Raw genomic sequence first — 14,978 nt, forward strand, 5'->3', positions numbered from 1 at the left:
GCCCCCGGCCACGCCCCCCGCGACACGGGCCACGCCCCGGACACGCCCCCCGCCCGCCGCTCCCCGAAAACCCCCAAATCCCCCCAAACCGCCCCCCGGGGCCGCAGCCGCCACCGAGCACGGGCTATGAACAACTCTGCCGCTGTTTATTCCAGAAAAGTGAAACTGTACAAAATGGCCGTCAGCGGCGGTGGGGCTCAATCCTCCTCTTCCTCCTCCTCTTCATCCTGGTTGATCTGGAAGTAGCGCAGCTCGTAGCTCTCCTTGCTGTTGGCCACCACGCGCAGCCAGTCCCGCAGGTTGTTCTTCTTCAGGTACTTCTTGGTCAGGTATTTGAGGTACCTGTGGGAGAACCATGGCTGACAGTGGTGCCCCTCTGCCCCCTGCCAGCTATTTTGGCCATGAAATCCTTATTTCTGTGGGCTCCCACCTCCAGAAGGACCAACACATCCCACCGGCCACCTCCTGGCAAAGTTCCTGCCAGGAAACACTGCAACCAGGGGAATCGCATCACAATGCCATGACGCAGATCCTGGAGGATCATTCCCGCCCCAACAAGGCTGCGACCCCAGTGCCTTGTACCCACCCCACAGGGAATCTGCACTGGGATGGTGAATACCCGCTGCTGGGATGTGCCAGGTGCGGCACCGACGTGGACCAACAGCGTTGGGAGAAAGGCGGGTGCTCACAGGGCAGGGCACGCCCACCGCCCACACAGCTCTGCTCTTCCCACGGCTCTGTACGCCCAGCCAGCCCCTGAGCCACCTCTGCCATGGCACAACCCCAGTTTGTTGATGCTGGTCCCCAGGACATGCAGCCAGGACAAGTGGGAAAAGGGCCAGAGCACCATGGGACGAGGGGAACAATCTGGGACACCCTGGCACAACCACATTTTGCCAATGCCAGCCCAAAGACAGGCAGCCAGGAGAAGGTGGCAGAGGACCGGAGCCCCACAAGATGGGGGGGGAACAAGCCGAGAGACCTCGGCTGCAGACACCCCTAAATTCTCCACTGAGCACTTTTTGGCTGCAGCTCCCCCCACCGCCCAGCCCAGCAGCCTTCCCAGGTGGAGTATCGAACACATTCCTCTCTCATACATCATTTGGGGAGACAGCCACTCAGCGAGTGCCAGGTAGCACAAATCCCAGCACAACTTCGACACTGAGACATCTCTTCCCTGCTAGCCCTCTCTCAGTGCACACTGACCATCTCCTGCCGAAAGCCATCTGTGGCCACACTGACCAACTGGCCCCAGCGGTACATGGGCCTGCCCCACCTCACCTCTTGGAGAACGGCACCTCTGACGTGACCGTGATCTTGCTCTTGCTCCTCTCGATGGTCACCACGCCCCCACCCAGGTTTCCTGCTTTGCCATTCACCTTGATCCGTTCCTGCAGGAACTGCTCCTGCAAGAGGAACACAGCTGTGAGCCAGTGCCACAGCTCCCACTGGACACAGCCCCCCAGCTGGCTTGTGCCTGGTGCTTTGGAGCTGGGGAAGAGACAACAGTGCCCCCATAGCCCAGGAGAGCAGCGGAGAGCCCCTTCCTCAGGCCAGGCTAATCCACCCCATCAAAGCCACACCTGGGTGAGGTGCTCAGGCCTGAACATATCAGACTGGCATGGTGGGGATGTTCCCGACCCTCCAAGGGGACAGTCAGGACAGTGGGGTCAGGTTCCTCTGAGCTCCCCTCAGCCCCATCCTCACCCAGGCCCACGCTGGAACATGGTTAGGACGGCCATAGGTTCATGATCTCAAACTGCAGCATCCCTGACCTCGCAACATCCCTGGCATGATGGGAACTCACCGAGCAAAGATGGACAGGAAAACTGTCCATGGACAGGGACAACACTCGTGCTTTAACCACGAAGTGTCCCAAATCCAGCCTCATGCCCAGCCTCAGCACTCCCTGCTCCTCTGCCCACGGGACGGCGTCAGGGGCACGGGGCAGGGCCAGGGGATAGCCGGGGATGTGTGAGGCCGCCGGGAGCGGAGCATCACCCTGGGAAGGCCCCCCGAGGCGGCGGAGCCATCGCGGCTCCCCGGGGACCCCGCACTCACGAAGTTGGCGGCGTCCATGATGCCATCCTCCACGGGGTGCGTGCAGTCCAGCGTGAACTTCAGAACCTGCTTCTTCTTCTTGCCACCTTTCGCCGCGGGCTTTTTCTGCTGTAGTGGGAAAGAGAGTGAGGGAGAGTGAGAGAGAATGAGAGAGAAAGGGAGAGGGAGCGCTCTGAGGGACCGACCCCGGGTGGCGGGGAGGGGCCGGGCCGAGCTCCGGGCGGGCGGACAGGGGAAGGGCCCAGGCACGGATCGGGTTCGGGGACAGCGCGGTGGGGATGGGACTCACCCGCCGCCCGCCTCCACGACCCGCATGGGCGGCGGGCGTCGCGTGGGGCCCCGGGAAGGCGCGGGCTGGGCCCGGCCGCACGCGGAGAAGAGCGGGCGGGGGCAGGCGGCGTGGCTCGGCAGGCGGCGGGGCCGCGGGGGGTGGCGGGGGCTCGGGGCGGGGCGGGGGTGCCCCGGTGGCGGCGGGGGGAGGCTCGGGGGGGCCGCGGCCGGTGCCGGTCTCGCGCTCACTCACCGCGGGCGCCATGGCGGCTCCGCGCGGGGCAGAAAGGGAGCGCGCGCCGTGCGCCTGCGCACAACCACGCTCGGGCCGCCCCAGCCGAGCGCCGACAGCGTCGATCGCTTCCGGTCCCACCCGCGCACGGCGCCTGAGAGCGGACAGTGCTGCCTGGCCGGGCTCTGAGGGGGCGGGGCCTGCGGGGCGCGGGCGGGCCCGGCCGGGAGCGGGGGCGGAGCCTCGGGGGGCGGGGAGCAGCACGTGGGGTGCGCGTGCGCTGCGCCCCTGCACCGCCCGCGGGGAGACCCCGCCCCCGCCTCAGCGTGCGCGGAGTGACCCCCCGGCACCCCGGAGATCCTCACTGTGCCCGGAGTGACCCCCCCGGCACCCCGGAGATCCTCACTGTGCCCGGAGTGACCCCCCCGGCACCCCGGAGATCCTCACTGTGCCCGGAGTGACCCCCCCCGGCACCCCGGAGATCCTCACTGTGCCCGGAGTGACCCCCCCGGCACCCCGGAGATCCTCACTGTGCCCGGAGTGACCGCCCGGCACCCCGGAGATCCTCACTGTGCCCGGAGTGACCCCCCCGGCACCCCGGAGATCCTCACTGTGCCCAAAGTGACCGCCCGGCACCCCGGAGATCCTCACTGTGCCCGGAGTGACCGCCCGGCACCCCGGGGCTCCTCACTGTGCCCGGAGTGACCCCCGGCACCCCGGAGATCCTCACTGTGCCCGGAGTGACCGCCCGGCACCCCGGAGATCCTCACTGTGCCCAAAGTGACCCCCGGCACCCCGGAGATCCTCACTGTGCCCGGGGTGACCCCCCCGGCACCCCGGAGATCCTCACTGTGCCCGGAGTGACCGCCCGGCACCCCGGAGATCCTCACTGTGCCCGGAGTGACCGTCCGGCACCCCGGAGATCCTCAGCGTGCGCGGAGTGACCTCCTGGCACCCCGGGGCTCCTCACTGTGCCCAGAGTGACCCCCGGCACCCCGGGGCTCCTCACTGTGCCCAGAGTGACCGCCCGGCACCCCAGAGATCCTCACTGTGCCCGGAGTGACCCCCCCCGGCACCCCGGGGCTCCTCAGCATGCCCGGAGTGACCCCCTAGCACCCTGGGAGCCTCAGTGTGCGTGGAGTGACCCCCCCGCACCCCGGGGCTCCTCAGCGTGCCCGAAGTGACCCCCTGGCATCCCGGGACTCCTCAGTGTTCCCGGAGTGACCCCCTGGCACCCCAGGGATCTTCACTGTGCCCGGAGTGACCCCCCAACACCCCGAGACTCCTCACTGTGCCCGGAGTGACCCCCTGGCACCCCGGGGCTCCTCAGTGTTCCCAGAGTGACCCCCTGGCACCCCGAGACTCCTCACTGTGCCCGGAGTGACCCCCTGGCACCCCGGAGATCCTCACTGTGCCCGGAGTGACCCCCTGGCACCCCGGGGCTCCTCAGCATGCACGGAGTGACCCCCTGGCACCCTGGAGATCCTCACTGTGCCCGGAGTGACCCCCTGGCACCCCGGGGCTCCTCAGTGTTCCCGGAGTGACCCCCTGGCACCCCAGGGCTCCTCAGTGTGCCCAGACTGACTCCCACTCCCCGGAAGCTTCACTGTGTGCAGAGTGATCCCCTGGCACCCCGGGGCTTCTCACTGTGTGCAGAGTGACCCCCTGGCACCCCGGGAGCCTCAGTGTGCGCGGAGTGACCCCCTCGCATCCTGGGAGCCTCAGCGTGTGCGGAATGACCCCCTGGCATCCTGGGACTCCTCACTGTGCCCGGAGTCACCCCCTGGCACCCCAGGACTCCTCACTGTTCGCAGAGTGACCCCCTGGCACCCCGAGGCTCCTCACTGTGCCCTGAGTGACCCCCCTGGCACCCCGGGGAGCCTCACTGCACATGGGGTGAGCCAGCACCACGGGAAGCCTCGGTACGCACCGAGTGACCCCAGGGCTCTCACTGTGCACAGGGTGACTGACACCCGCGGCCCAGGGCTCCTCACTGTGCATAGGGTGACCCCCGCTCCTCCTGCGGGCTATCACCAGGCCATGCATATGGCCATGTCCCCGCAGCCTGGGTGATCCCGTGGCTATGCAGTCCCGTGTCCCCACACGCCGAGGGCCGTCCCTGCCGCAGGGCCCCGAGGAGCGCACGGGGCTATTTTTGGGCCGTGGCGTGGCAGCCGATCGCCAGTGCCAGGGGGCCCCACGTCACAGGGTCGGCCAGGCCCTGCCGCCTCGGCATCGCTCTCATTCCTGCCAGCACACAGTGAGCAGCAGCACAGCTCGGCTCGGATCCCCCGGCCTACAGACAGGGAGAGGTAAAGCCTTCACCTGGCCAGGACACACCTGTGCCCAGAACGGGGACTCCCGGCATGTGGGGCACCTGACTGCCTTCAGTGCCAGGCTGCCATCGTAGGGCACATGCCTGGGCAGGGCTCACCCCATTGTAGGGAATGCTTCCTCTGGGGGGACATCCTGTCCTGAAGGAACCCCCGGCCCCGTCCTGTGGGATGCTCTGCTGCAGGGGATGCTCCTTTGTTGGGGACAGCCCATCCCAGGGGATACTCCTGCTCTGGGGAACACACACCAGGGGGACAGCTCGCTGCGGGAACTATCCCACCCGGCCCTGCAGCCCTCAGCCTGTGATACCAGGGGAAGGGGCACGCTGGGGGCAGCCTCGTGCCACGCAGCTCATAACCTAAAAATAGTCAGCAGCTCACAGGCCCTGGGGCTGGATTAGTCCTTTCTGTGGCAGCCACAGTGCTCGCACAAACTGGTGCCACACAGGGTCTCTGGGCACAGTGCTTGGCTCTCAACCCCAGAGATGGCGGGCGGCATTTTCTCCCCACTGGGGAGCTGCTCGGAGCTGGAGAAGGCCAACTGCCACCCGCTGGTGTGCCTGCTCTGCCACGAGCCCTACCAGCACCCCTGCCTGCTCGACTGCTACCACAACTTCTGCGCCAGCTGCCTGCGAGGCCGCGCCAGCGATGGCCGCCTGCGTTGCCCACTCTGCGGGTAAGGGACAGCCCTGTCTGGGGCACGCCAGGATTAGGGGCACAGCACAGGGCTGGAAGCTTGGCACAGCACTGCTCCCTGCATCCCCAAAACTGGCCTGGGTGGGTGTTCCTATTCTTGTCCCCATCCCATCCCATCCCTGCAGGCACCCCTCAGTGGTGAGGGGAGGCACGGGGCTGCCCCCCGTGGACCGGCTCCTGCAGTTCCTGGTGGACAGCTCAGCCGACAGCGAGGAGGACGTGCAGTGTGCCAACTGTGACCGGTGCTGCACCAAGGCGGTGAGGGCAGCGGGGTGAACAGGCGGGTGGGCAGAGCTCCCCTGCCAGGGCCATGCCTGCCACCAGCTGTGTCCCCTCACACAGGAGCTGGACACCATGTACTTCTGCAACACCTGTGGGCAGCCCCTCTGTGCCCCGTGCCGTGAGGAGACCCACCGTGCCAGGATGTTCGCCCGCCACGAGATCGTCTCCCTCTCCAAGCGCACCAAAGACATCCACAAGAAGTGCCGTGAGTGCCATGCCAGGCTGCCCCATGCCATGCTATGCTGCACTGCGCCATGCCAGGCTATGCCATGTCCCTGTTCCCTGCAGCGCTGCACGAGGAGCCCTACATCATGTTCTCCACTGAGAAGAAGTCCATGCTCTGCATCAACTGCTTCAGGGACATGCAGGGGTGAGTAGCCCCAGCCCCCTCCTTGCTGTGTGCCCCATCCTGTGCTTTGCCTTGATGTCTGTGCCTGCAGGGAGAGCCGGGCACACTGCATCGACATTGAGACGGCGTACATGCAGGGCTGCCAGCGGCTGGACCAGGCAGTGATGGTGGGCAGGGCTGGGGGGTGGGGGGGTGTGGTGGAGGTGCAGTGCTGTCTCCCGTGCTGCAGCCACCCCGCCACCCCGGGCAGGCTGTGAAGGAACTGCAGACATCCACGCGCGAGGCCATTGTCCTGCTCAAGGCCATGATCGAGGAGGTTCGCAACAGTGCAAGTGAGGAGGAGGCGGCCATCAACTCCCTCTTCAGCCGCATGCAGGTGCGAGGCAGCCACCTGCACATCAAGCCTTGTGCCTGCGGGACAGTGCTGGGGCAGTGGGAAGGGACTGGGGTGGCTGCAGGACACAGGGCAGCTGTGCCATTTGCAGGAGCAGCTCTCAGAGAGGAAGAAGACACTCCTGAAAGCTGTGCAGAGGTGAGGGACCACAGGCTGAGCCCTGTTCCAGGGCTGTCCCTGCTTCCCAAGGTGTTTTGGGATGCCTGGGGCTGGATGGCTCCCTGGGATCCTGCAAAGGCTGTGCCATGCTCTGCTCTGCTGCAGCCAGCACGAGGAAAAGGAGAAGGCATTCAAGGAGCAGCTCGCCCACCTTGCCTCCCTGCTGCCCACACTGCAGGTAGGGCCTCACACCAGGCAAGGACATCCTGACACCAAAGCCAGGCAGTGACAGACCCCCTCCACACACACAGGTCCATCTGGTGACCTGCTCGGCCTTCCTGAGCTCTGCCAACAAAGCCGAGTTCCTGGACCTGGGCTATGTGAGTGTTGACAGCACTGCAGGGTGGTCGGAGCATCCTGCAGCAGTGCTGAGTTCATGGGCAAGGTGCCGGGCACCCCTCACCACGCTTCATCGCTGCCTTTCAGCAACTGATGGAGAGGCTGCAGAGGATTGTCAAGCTGCCGCACCGCCTGCGGCCGGCCCAGACCAGCAAGGTAGAGCCCTGCCTGCAGTGCCTGTGGGCAGTGCCAGCTGCCAGCTCTGCCCCAGCCCCAGCCACAACTCTCCTCTCTTGCCCCCCAGATCAACAGCGAGTACCGGGCAGAGTTTGCCCGCTGCCTGGAGCCCCTCCTGATGCTCAGCCCCCGCCGCTCCGTGGTGGGCAGCGCTGGCGGCATCGGTCCTGGCATCACCGGCACGAACATGTGAGGTGCTAGGATCACACCCAGGGCACATGTGCTACTGTGTCCCCTGCCACGTGCCACACTGCACAGCCCCCTCAGCATCTCGCCATGCCAAGCTTGCCCCTGCTGCTGCCCTTGAGCCTGTCACCTCAGTAGTGGTACCAGGACAGCACAGGCACAGCTGCACTGATGAACAACAGGCTTCAAGTGACACTTCTGGGAAGTGGGGTGGGTAGCTGCGGGGCGGGCAGCAGCAGGGCTGGCACCCAGGGGCCTGATTGAGCCTCACTCTGTTCCCCAGCCCAGCCCCTGCCACGGTCCCTGGAGGGCTCTGCCCCCCTCTCATGGGTGCTCCACCTGGGCCAGCTCCTGCTCGCCCACATGCCCGTGATGCTGCAGCCTCTTTGCCCGCCACTATTTTTATCAGAATTTCAGGGAAGTGCTCGGCCATTCTTCACCCAGGATATATTTAGGCCTATTGATGTCACGGCAGCACCAGCCCTGCCAGGCCCTCCTGGCCAGAGAGGACAAACAGGCACTGCCGCCCCATGGGGACCGCTCCTCGCCCCCAGCCAGCCTTGGCACTGCAAGGTGGCTGAGCTCCTGGGGGCTGCTGGCCCCAGCACAGGCAGGGGGAGCACAGCGCTGCACGGTAGGACCAATGGTGGTGGTGGTGGTTAGCATGGGGAGACCATGGGATGGGGGGAAACACGGGCAGTAGGGCCTGCCAAGGGGCCAGGAGATACCAGCAGTGAGGGAGCGAGCTGTATCCCGCCCTTTACTAACTGGAGGGTGCCGAGCTCAGCTCTTGGCTTCTCACTGCTGCAGCTGATTCCAAAGCTGCAGGAATCAGGAGAGCAGCCCACAGAAATTTAATTTTTGGGGCAACAGAAGGCACCTCTGACTGAAGCTCTGTGCTCGGGTAAGGGAAGGGACATGTGGGACTGGTGCATCCCCAGGCTCACCGGAGCCAAGGGGCAGTGGGGCTGAGCAGGCGGCATGGTCTCTAGCACCTCACCCCCACTGCTGCTCACCTGCAGCATTTCACTGTCGCCTCTCCATGCAGGCTCCCCGGTGGCCAATGCTCCAAGACCCTCATGGTGCCCAGCTGTCCCCCCACCAGTGATAAAATGTCCACTGGCCCCATGGTGAAGAAGCCAACGATGCACCGGTACATCAGCACCAAGGTGCTGCTGGCCGAGGGGCGTGAGACCCCCTTTGCCGAGCACTGCCGCAACTACGAGAACACCTACCGGGTAGGGAGCGTGGGTCAAAGCGGGATGGGGCGGGACATGATGGGCCAGGTTGGTGCTGCTCATATGGCTGTGCCCCCCGGTCCCCACAGATGCTGCAGATGGAGATCCAGGGTCTGAAGGACCAGGTGCAGGAACTGCACCGTGACCTCACCAAGCACCACTCACTCATCAAGTCGGAGATCATGAGCGAGATCCTGCAGAAGTCGCTGCAGATGGACGTGCAGATCGCAGCTCACTACTCCGCCGTGGAGATGATGCGCAGCGTCTTTGAGGAGGTACAGCTGGCACATGCTGGCGGAGCAGGGCCCCTCTGTGCCATACTGCCACACACTGCCCGTCTCCCTCTCCTCCTTCCAGGTTTGGGAGGAGACCTACCAGCGGGTAGCAAATGAGCAGGAGATCTATGAAGGTACTCGTGACCCCGCGCTCCCTCCCCGTGCCCCCTGTGCCTGCACTGTGAGGGTGGCTGTGCCCCAGCCCACTCCTCCTGCCCCCAGCCCAGCTCCACGACTTGCTGCAGCTGCGGCAGGAGAACAGCTGCCTGAGCACCATCACCAAGCAAATCGCACCCTACGTCCGCTCCATCGCCAAAGTGAAGGAGCGGCTGGAGCCTAGGTGAGGAGTGCAGGGGCTTTCAGGGCCAAGGGGGATGTAGCTCATGGCTCACACCTGTCCCACCACAGGCTGCAGGAGCCCCAGGAGCCCAAAGAAGAACAGGCCCAGATGCTGCTCAAGATCTGTGACAACAATGAAATGCTGCCAAGGTAGGTGACAACAAGTACCTGAATGCCAAGCTCCTCCCATGCCCTTTCCCAGACATTGACCTTTCCCTTCTCCAGGGATGCCTCGCCTGGCAGCAACAAGGGGGCTTCAGCCAGCCCCAGGGAGGGCTTCATGCCCAGGGACACCCCTGGAGACCCCTCCCCAAAAAACAAAGACTGCTGCAGGGGCCAGCAGAAGAGTGGAGCAGAGAGTGCTGCCCCTAAACAGCCAGCACCATAGAGCCCAGTGCCAGGCATGTGGCAGAGCTGCTGGGCAGAGCTGTGCCCCAGTCACTGAGCAGCTCCTCTCACCCTGTGCCATGAGCCAAGGCAGGAAACAGCCTGGGCAGCCACGTCTGCAGCACATACAAAGACCTCAGGTGGACTTGCTCCTGAAAAACTGCCTTTGTGCTCTCCCTTGCATGTGTCAGAGTGAAATAAAAGGGTGCAGTTGTCCATGTCTGCGTGGTTCTGCAGTGCTGACAAAAGGGATCTGCTGGCTCAGGGTGCCTAGCTGCTCCTAAATCCACAACATCTGCAAATTATGGCAAAAAGTAACAACCCCCGGTGCAGGGCAGAGCCAGGGGTACATGGCCGGGTGTTGGAGCATCCTGTGAAGTGCCGGGCAACAACACAGCAATGTGGGCTGGGTGCCAGGAACAGCTGCTCCAGAGGTTCCCTGCATACCTGGGCTAGCTAAGAACTCACCAATCACTGCAGCACAGAGGGCAGGGTTTCATGGATTACTCCAGCTTTTCCCTAAAGCTTCACATGCCTTCCCCACACCCAGTAAGCTGCTGCCTCCTCACAGAGCTTCTGGTTACAGGGTTTGGGAAAAGGAAAGGTTAAGAGAAGCTGCTGGTCTCAAAAGCGCCAAGAGACGCTGAAGGTTTTGCTCAGGACGAAGTTTACCCCTTCCTTTCGGTGCCAACGCAGCCTGCTTGGACAGAGTCTACACAGCTGGAACTGGCACTTGTGGAATTAGGATCATAGTGCATTTACTATGAAGAATAATCTGGGAATGAGGCTTTGTTTCTGTTGTCAGCACATCAAACTCAAGTGACAACTGCTTGTTTCAAAGTTCCTCTGATCAAGGGCACAGCAGGAACATTACTGCCTACAAAAAAATTAGTTACAGGTTAACCTGCCCGAGGCACCACTGGCTGCAACATCAGATTGAGCTTCCCTGAGACACGAACAGCCCAAGCAGGAGCCTCTGAGTGCCCAGCACAGATCAGCACTCTCCAGCTGGTGTGTTTTCACCTTTGTTCTTTTCTCCCAAGCCAAAAACCCGCTCAGCAAAGGACAAGTCACCAGCAAGGGCATCAGGCAGATCCTCTGTGATCAAGCAAACCCAGTGCAGGATGAACTCTGCATCAGTTTGGATGAAAGGAGAAATGGAGGGTCGGGATTAGGGTTAAGGTCAGGGTCAGGCTCATCCCTGTGGCTGCACAGCCCCACAAGTCACTAAGTCAAAATCGTGCCTCAATGCAGCACTGGAGTGTTCTGAGAACCCACCAGGAATTATAAAGGATTCCAGTTTCCATGATGGCATCAGTACCGAGAGAGACCTTCAAATAACCAGACAAAAGTTGGCAATGTTTTCTCATGGTTTTTTTTTTATAAAAAAAGAAAACCTAAACCCAAACCCAAGCCATTCTCACCAAGTGCCCCTTCCTGAGCCGTACCGCAGCACCTTCCCCATGGAACACCACAAGCTCCAAGCATGAACTGACAAGCAACTCATTTCCATTCCAGCAAGGAAGAATAATGTAGAACTCAAGAAAACAGTGAACCTCTTTGGTATATAACAACAAAGTTATATCACACAGCTCAGTGGGAACCATTTCCAAATGGTCACTACAAAAGAGCGTTAGCTAGCCCAACTCTTCTACTGGTTGGAGATTTCCCTAAAAGCATCTCCTATTTGCCCTGACATCACAGCTTTTGCCCAAAAAAGCAGGGGAGGATCTCAGGGACTAAAGCCCTTAGCAAGCCTGGCAGCTGTGGTTCTTTCACAACCCAAAATCCTGGGATCTCTGCAAGACAGAGGCAGCCTGGCAGGATAGGAAGCAGCGTGATTTGGAAGCAGGAAGAAGGAACAGAGGTGGCAGCGGGAGGCAGCAGTTGGAGCAGTGACACTGCATCCGCAGCAGCATCCGAGGGAGGAGGAGCGGACCCAGAGGCGCTCGGATCCAGCAGTACAAGGGGAGCAGCAGAACCCTCTCTGCAGACCCCAAGGCCTAGAGAGAGCCAAGCGGTGTCATACTGCAGGTATTCTGGTGCATCGAGGGCAGGCAGAGCCAGAGGCTGCTCCCACGGCCGCTCCAGCTCCAGCTCAAGGAGTTGGGCCTGAGCAGATTAAAGCTGTGTCACCAGGCTCACGAGGTCAGAAAGCTTTAAAATCGAATTACGCAACAGGAACAATCTGCTGCCCAGCACCTTCCCCACCCAGGAGGGCAGTGCCGTTTTCTGGTAGAATCAGTTCCAGAGGCATTCCAAGACAATTCAGCTGCTGCAGGCAGTAGGATTCATTCTCTTTAGGGTTGCTACAGGCTAAGTTATCTGGAAGATCCCTGAATGTGCAACGAAGGACTGATCTCAAGGAGGAGGAACAAGCTTCTGATCTGTGAGTGACCCAGCAGGCTGCCCAACGCCGCAGCCCTCCACCAGCTCCTCCAGGGTGGCCGGGAAATACCAACAGGCACCTCCCAATGCCAGTACCACACAGGCACTGGGCGCAGCAGGAGCCGGGCGTTTGCTCAGCCAGTCTGGTTTTCGCCCATGTTACAGTTCCAATTTGACTCCTTTAATAAAAGGGAGACCTGACGGCACCTTCCTTTTGTACTCCAGGTACTCTTCTCCAAAGAAGTGAATGAGTGTGATCTCCTCCTCCTCGATCCGCTCCCTGAAGAAGCGCCAGGACGCCAGCGCGTAGCCCACCACACAGATGGGATTGCAGAGCAACACCTGCAACAGATGCTGCTGGTGAGCGTCCCCTCAAGAATCCAAGGCTGCCCCAGCCCCACAGCTCATCCCCCTCCAGTAACATTGACACAGAAAAAGAAAAGATCCCAACGCTCCCTGTGAAACTTCATTAGTAGTTTCTCCCCAGAATGAAGAAAGCAGCGCGCAGGCAGCACTGGCTCCACCCAGCTCTCAAAAGCTCCATGTGCCACGCTTATGGACTCTCTCCAGAGAAATACAATGCAATGCCAACCCCCACCCAGCTACAAGAACACACAGCTCAGCCGCAGCTGGCCAGAGCTGACCCTCTAGTCAGGGAGTTTCCTTGCCCTCCAGCACAGGACTGGTGTTTGGAAGGAGCCAGGTTGAGTCTGATCACTCATGAAAGGCATTTTCACCACAGGGATACAGAAAACTCTGGACACCAGCTTTAGACCAGCAGCAAATCACACCCCAAGCCTCCGAGGAGATTCTGGCTCAAACTCTGTCTCCACCACCTCTCCTTACAGCACAGAGAAAACTAAGGCAACAGGATCTTCCCAAAGATCAGATGGGGCAGAACGCTCAGGCATTCCTGATTTCCTGTGTGCCAGTGGGAGGCAGCAGAATCCATGCCCAGGCCATAGAGTGCTGTCTGCACCCCATCACAGCGCCGGCAGCACTGAGAGCAAAGACTAGGGTCATGACACAAAGTATCTGAGCACGTTGGATACAGTACCTGTGTTCCAATACTCCAGTAAAACCATCCCACGTAGGACGGGTGCCGGAACCACCCATACACTCCACTTGTCACCAAAGTGTGGGTGTCAGATTTCTCGTTCTGAACGATGTGGTTGAAGTTGGAGCCGGCCGTGAGCATGGCCGCCTTCCTCAGGCAGTCCCCGAAGATTACCATCAGCAGCCCCACGGTGCTCAGCCAGGTGATCTGCTTCAGCTCTGCATGGACAGGGAGGGGCACAATGGGTTTGCACAGGTCTCGAGGGGGTGCAGGGGGCTGCTGGGCGAGTGGGCTTTGCCCCCCATCTCAAAGCAAAATGTGTGACGGCAGCAGCCATGCGCTGCCATTCCACACCAAACAGATAAAACCAGCAGCTCCTGCCTGGTGTTAGCACGATTAGCCCATAGGGCCCAGCCACAGGGGCTGAGCAAAGCCAGCACGAAGCACAGCCAAGGATATGCTCAGGCTGCTACAAAACAAGAGTGGGGAACAGCTTCCCTCTCTCAAGAATGAACAGAAGAGCAAGCACAGCCAGTTTGCCCCAGACTGGGCAAACAGCAACAGATTTTGATGACTTGATTTTATCCCTGTCAAAAGATGACACCCAGGTGTACCTGACGCGTCATTCCTGTACCACCAAGGCAGGAAAGGGCTGAAGATCCGCTGGCACAGCATATCAGAGTGGGGGGGGGCTCCCCCCTGCCCTCCCAAGATCCAACCCAAGAGGCTTTGAGCACAGAGGGATTATGACCATGGCAAAGCTGCTGCAAGGCTGTCACGGGGCAGCAAGCTGAGGGTCACCTGCACTTTGCTATCAGAGAGATGGACCCCAGGCGAGCCATGTGCAGCTGGGCAGAGTCAGGGAGGGACAGGGTGGCCGACCTGGGAAGAAGAGCTTCTCCAGCGTGAACTCCACCCAGGAGGAGAGGGCAGCCAGGTTGTACTCGAAACTGTGGTTGAGTAGGAAGGAGTCCAGCGAGAGGCTGCGCGGGTTATTGATGGCTGTCACCAGATACTCCGAGTAGTGAAAGAGGGAGAGGGAGCACATGTACCTGCGGCGGGAGGAAAGGAGAGCAGGTTTAATAGAGCGGGGGGCACGACGCCCGCCCGGCGGCCCGGCCCGGCCCGGCCCTGCCGTTACCATCCGAAGTGGCGCCAGGCGGAGCGGCCGGCGCTCAGCAGCAGCCCGCAGCCGAAGGCGAAGCCCAGGAAGCAGGCCCGGACGGCGATCTGCAAGCACAGGGAGGGGAGAACACGCTGCCACCGCCACTCCGCGGGCCCGGGGTATCTCGACCGCCGCACCCCGGGCCCGGGACCGTTGTCCACAGCCGCATTTCACCCCGCCGCCCGCCGGGGCCACCCCCGTACCTTGTAGAGCGGCCGCGGGTAGAGGAGCAGCAGTGCCGCGTTCACGCCCGCCACGTGCAAGGCGAGAGCTAGGCGGCCGCGCAGGCCGGGACCGGCCAGCAGGGCGGGGGACGAGCCGAGTAGCAGCGGCAGGGCCGCTACCGAGGCGCCGAGCAGGAAGGAGCAAAGGCTGGCGCGGCCCTCCCGGCCCAGCCTCCCCCTCCGCGCCGCCGCCGCCATCATGGCGGCCCCGCCCCGCCCGCGTCGCCCGGGAAACGGCCCCGCCGCTCTCGCGAGAGCCCCGCCCCGCGCAGCTGCGGTAGCAGAGGAGCGGCGCCGTTCTCGCGAGAGTCGCGCGGCGGGTGCCGTGGGGCCGGCTCGGGCCGTAGCCGCCGGGGCCGCTTTCGGTCACGGAGCCGTCGGGGTTGGCAACCTTTGCGACCGTCCTGTCCCACCGCCCGCCCGGCAC

The 14,978-nt window shown here is 62.3% G+C and overlaps 3 protein-coding genes across 4 annotated transcripts; 1 reads left to right on the plus strand and 2 right to left on the minus strand.

Annotated features, from left to right (window-relative positions):
- Positions 1-125: 125 nt before the first annotated feature.
- On the minus strand, positions 126-2,691 carry RPL22 (ribosomal protein L22). The gene is made up of 4 exons (XM_048326664.1): positions 2,585-2,691; positions 2,062-2,169; positions 1,282-1,406; positions 126-342 (listed from the first exon to the last, which is right to left on the minus strand). Exons 1-4 carry the CDS (start codon positions 2,594-2,596, stop codon positions 198-200), a joined length of 390 nt encoding a protein of 129 aa, XP_048182621.1. The 5' UTR covers positions 2,597-2,691; the 3' UTR covers positions 126-197.
- A 2,095-nt stretch (positions 2,692-4,786) lies between these two features.
- On the plus strand, positions 4,787-9,935 carry RNF207 (ring finger protein 207). 2 transcript variants are annotated; one of them, XM_048326556.1, is made up of 18 exons: positions 4,787-4,875; positions 5,380-5,572; positions 5,718-5,850; positions 5,935-6,079; positions 6,163-6,244; positions 6,315-6,390; positions 6,474-6,599; positions 6,709-6,755; positions 6,882-6,954; positions 7,028-7,096; positions 7,203-7,271; positions 7,360-7,481; positions 8,527-8,716; positions 8,806-8,991; positions 9,074-9,125; positions 9,214-9,331; positions 9,400-9,480; positions 9,556-9,935. In XM_048326556.1, the coding sequence occupies exons 2-18, from the start codon at positions 5,382-5,384 to the stop codon at positions 9,716-9,718; spliced, it is 1,923 nt and encodes a 640-aa protein (XP_048182513.1). In that variant the 5' UTR covers positions 4,787-4,875; positions 5,380-5,381; the 3' UTR covers positions 9,719-9,935. The 2 variants fall into 2 exon arrangements, with proteins under 2 accessions (XP_048182513.1, XP_048182514.1); XM_048326557.1 differs by lacking the exon at positions 4,787-4,875 and having other exon boundaries at positions 5,199-5,572.
- Positions 9,936-11,072: 1,137 nt separating this feature from the next.
- Positions 11,073-14,757, minus strand: ICMT (isoprenylcysteine carboxyl methyltransferase). Its single transcript, XM_048326558.1, has 5 exons — positions 14,531-14,757; positions 14,304-14,392; positions 14,045-14,214; positions 13,163-13,380; positions 11,073-12,447 (listed from the first exon to the last, which is right to left on the minus strand). The coding sequence occupies exons 1-5, from the start codon at positions 14,750-14,752 to the stop codon at positions 12,265-12,267; spliced, it is 882 nt and encodes a 293-aa protein (XP_048182515.1). The 5' UTR covers positions 14,753-14,757; the 3' UTR covers positions 11,073-12,264.
- Positions 14,758-14,978: the final 221 nt, after the last annotated feature.

Source organism: Corvus hawaiiensis, chromosome 22, assembly GCF_020740725.1.
Source record: "Corvus hawaiiensis isolate bCorHaw1 chromosome 22, bCorHaw1.pri.cur, whole genome shotgun sequence".
In the NCBI taxonomy this organism is placed as follows: Eukaryota; Metazoa; Chordata; class Aves; order Passeriformes; family Corvidae; genus Corvus; species Corvus hawaiiensis.

Bases quoted from the DNA above. Each gene is read 5' to 3' on its own strand.
- RPL22 (XM_048326664.1), bottom strand. The intron at 1,407-2,061 runs GTGAGTGCGGGG...TTCCTCTTGCAG, and splicing joins TCATGGACGCCGCCAACTTC to GAGCAGTTCCTGCAGGAACG. The intron at 343-1,281 runs GTGAGGTGGGGC...GTTCTCCCACAG, and splicing joins GAGGTGCCGTTCTCCAAGAG to GTACCTCAAATACCTGACCA.
- RNF207 (XM_048326556.1), top strand. From the start codon at position 5,382: ATGGCGGGCGGCATTTTCTCCCCACTGGGGAGCTGCTCGGAGCTGGAG. The intron at 6,245-6,314 runs GTGAGTAGCCCC...CTGTGCCTGCAG, and splicing joins TGCTTCAGGGACATGCAGGG to GGAGAGCCGGGCACACTGCA. The intron at 6,756-6,881 runs GTGAGGGACCAC...GCTCTGCTGCAG, and splicing joins CTCCTGAAAGCTGTGCAGAG to CCAGCACGAGGAAAAGGAGA.
- ICMT (XM_048326558.1), bottom strand. From the start codon at position 14,752: ATGATGGCGGCGGCGGCGCGGAGGGGGAGGCTGGGCCGGGAGGGCCGC. The intron at 13,381-14,044 runs GTCGGCCACCCT...CTGTCCATGCAG, and splicing joins GGAGAAGCTCTTCTTCCCAG to AGCTGAAGCAGATCACCTGG. The intron at 12,448-13,162 runs GTACTGTATCCA...CATCTGTTGCAG, and splicing joins ACTGGAGTATTGGAACACAG to GTGTTGCTCTGCAATCCCAT.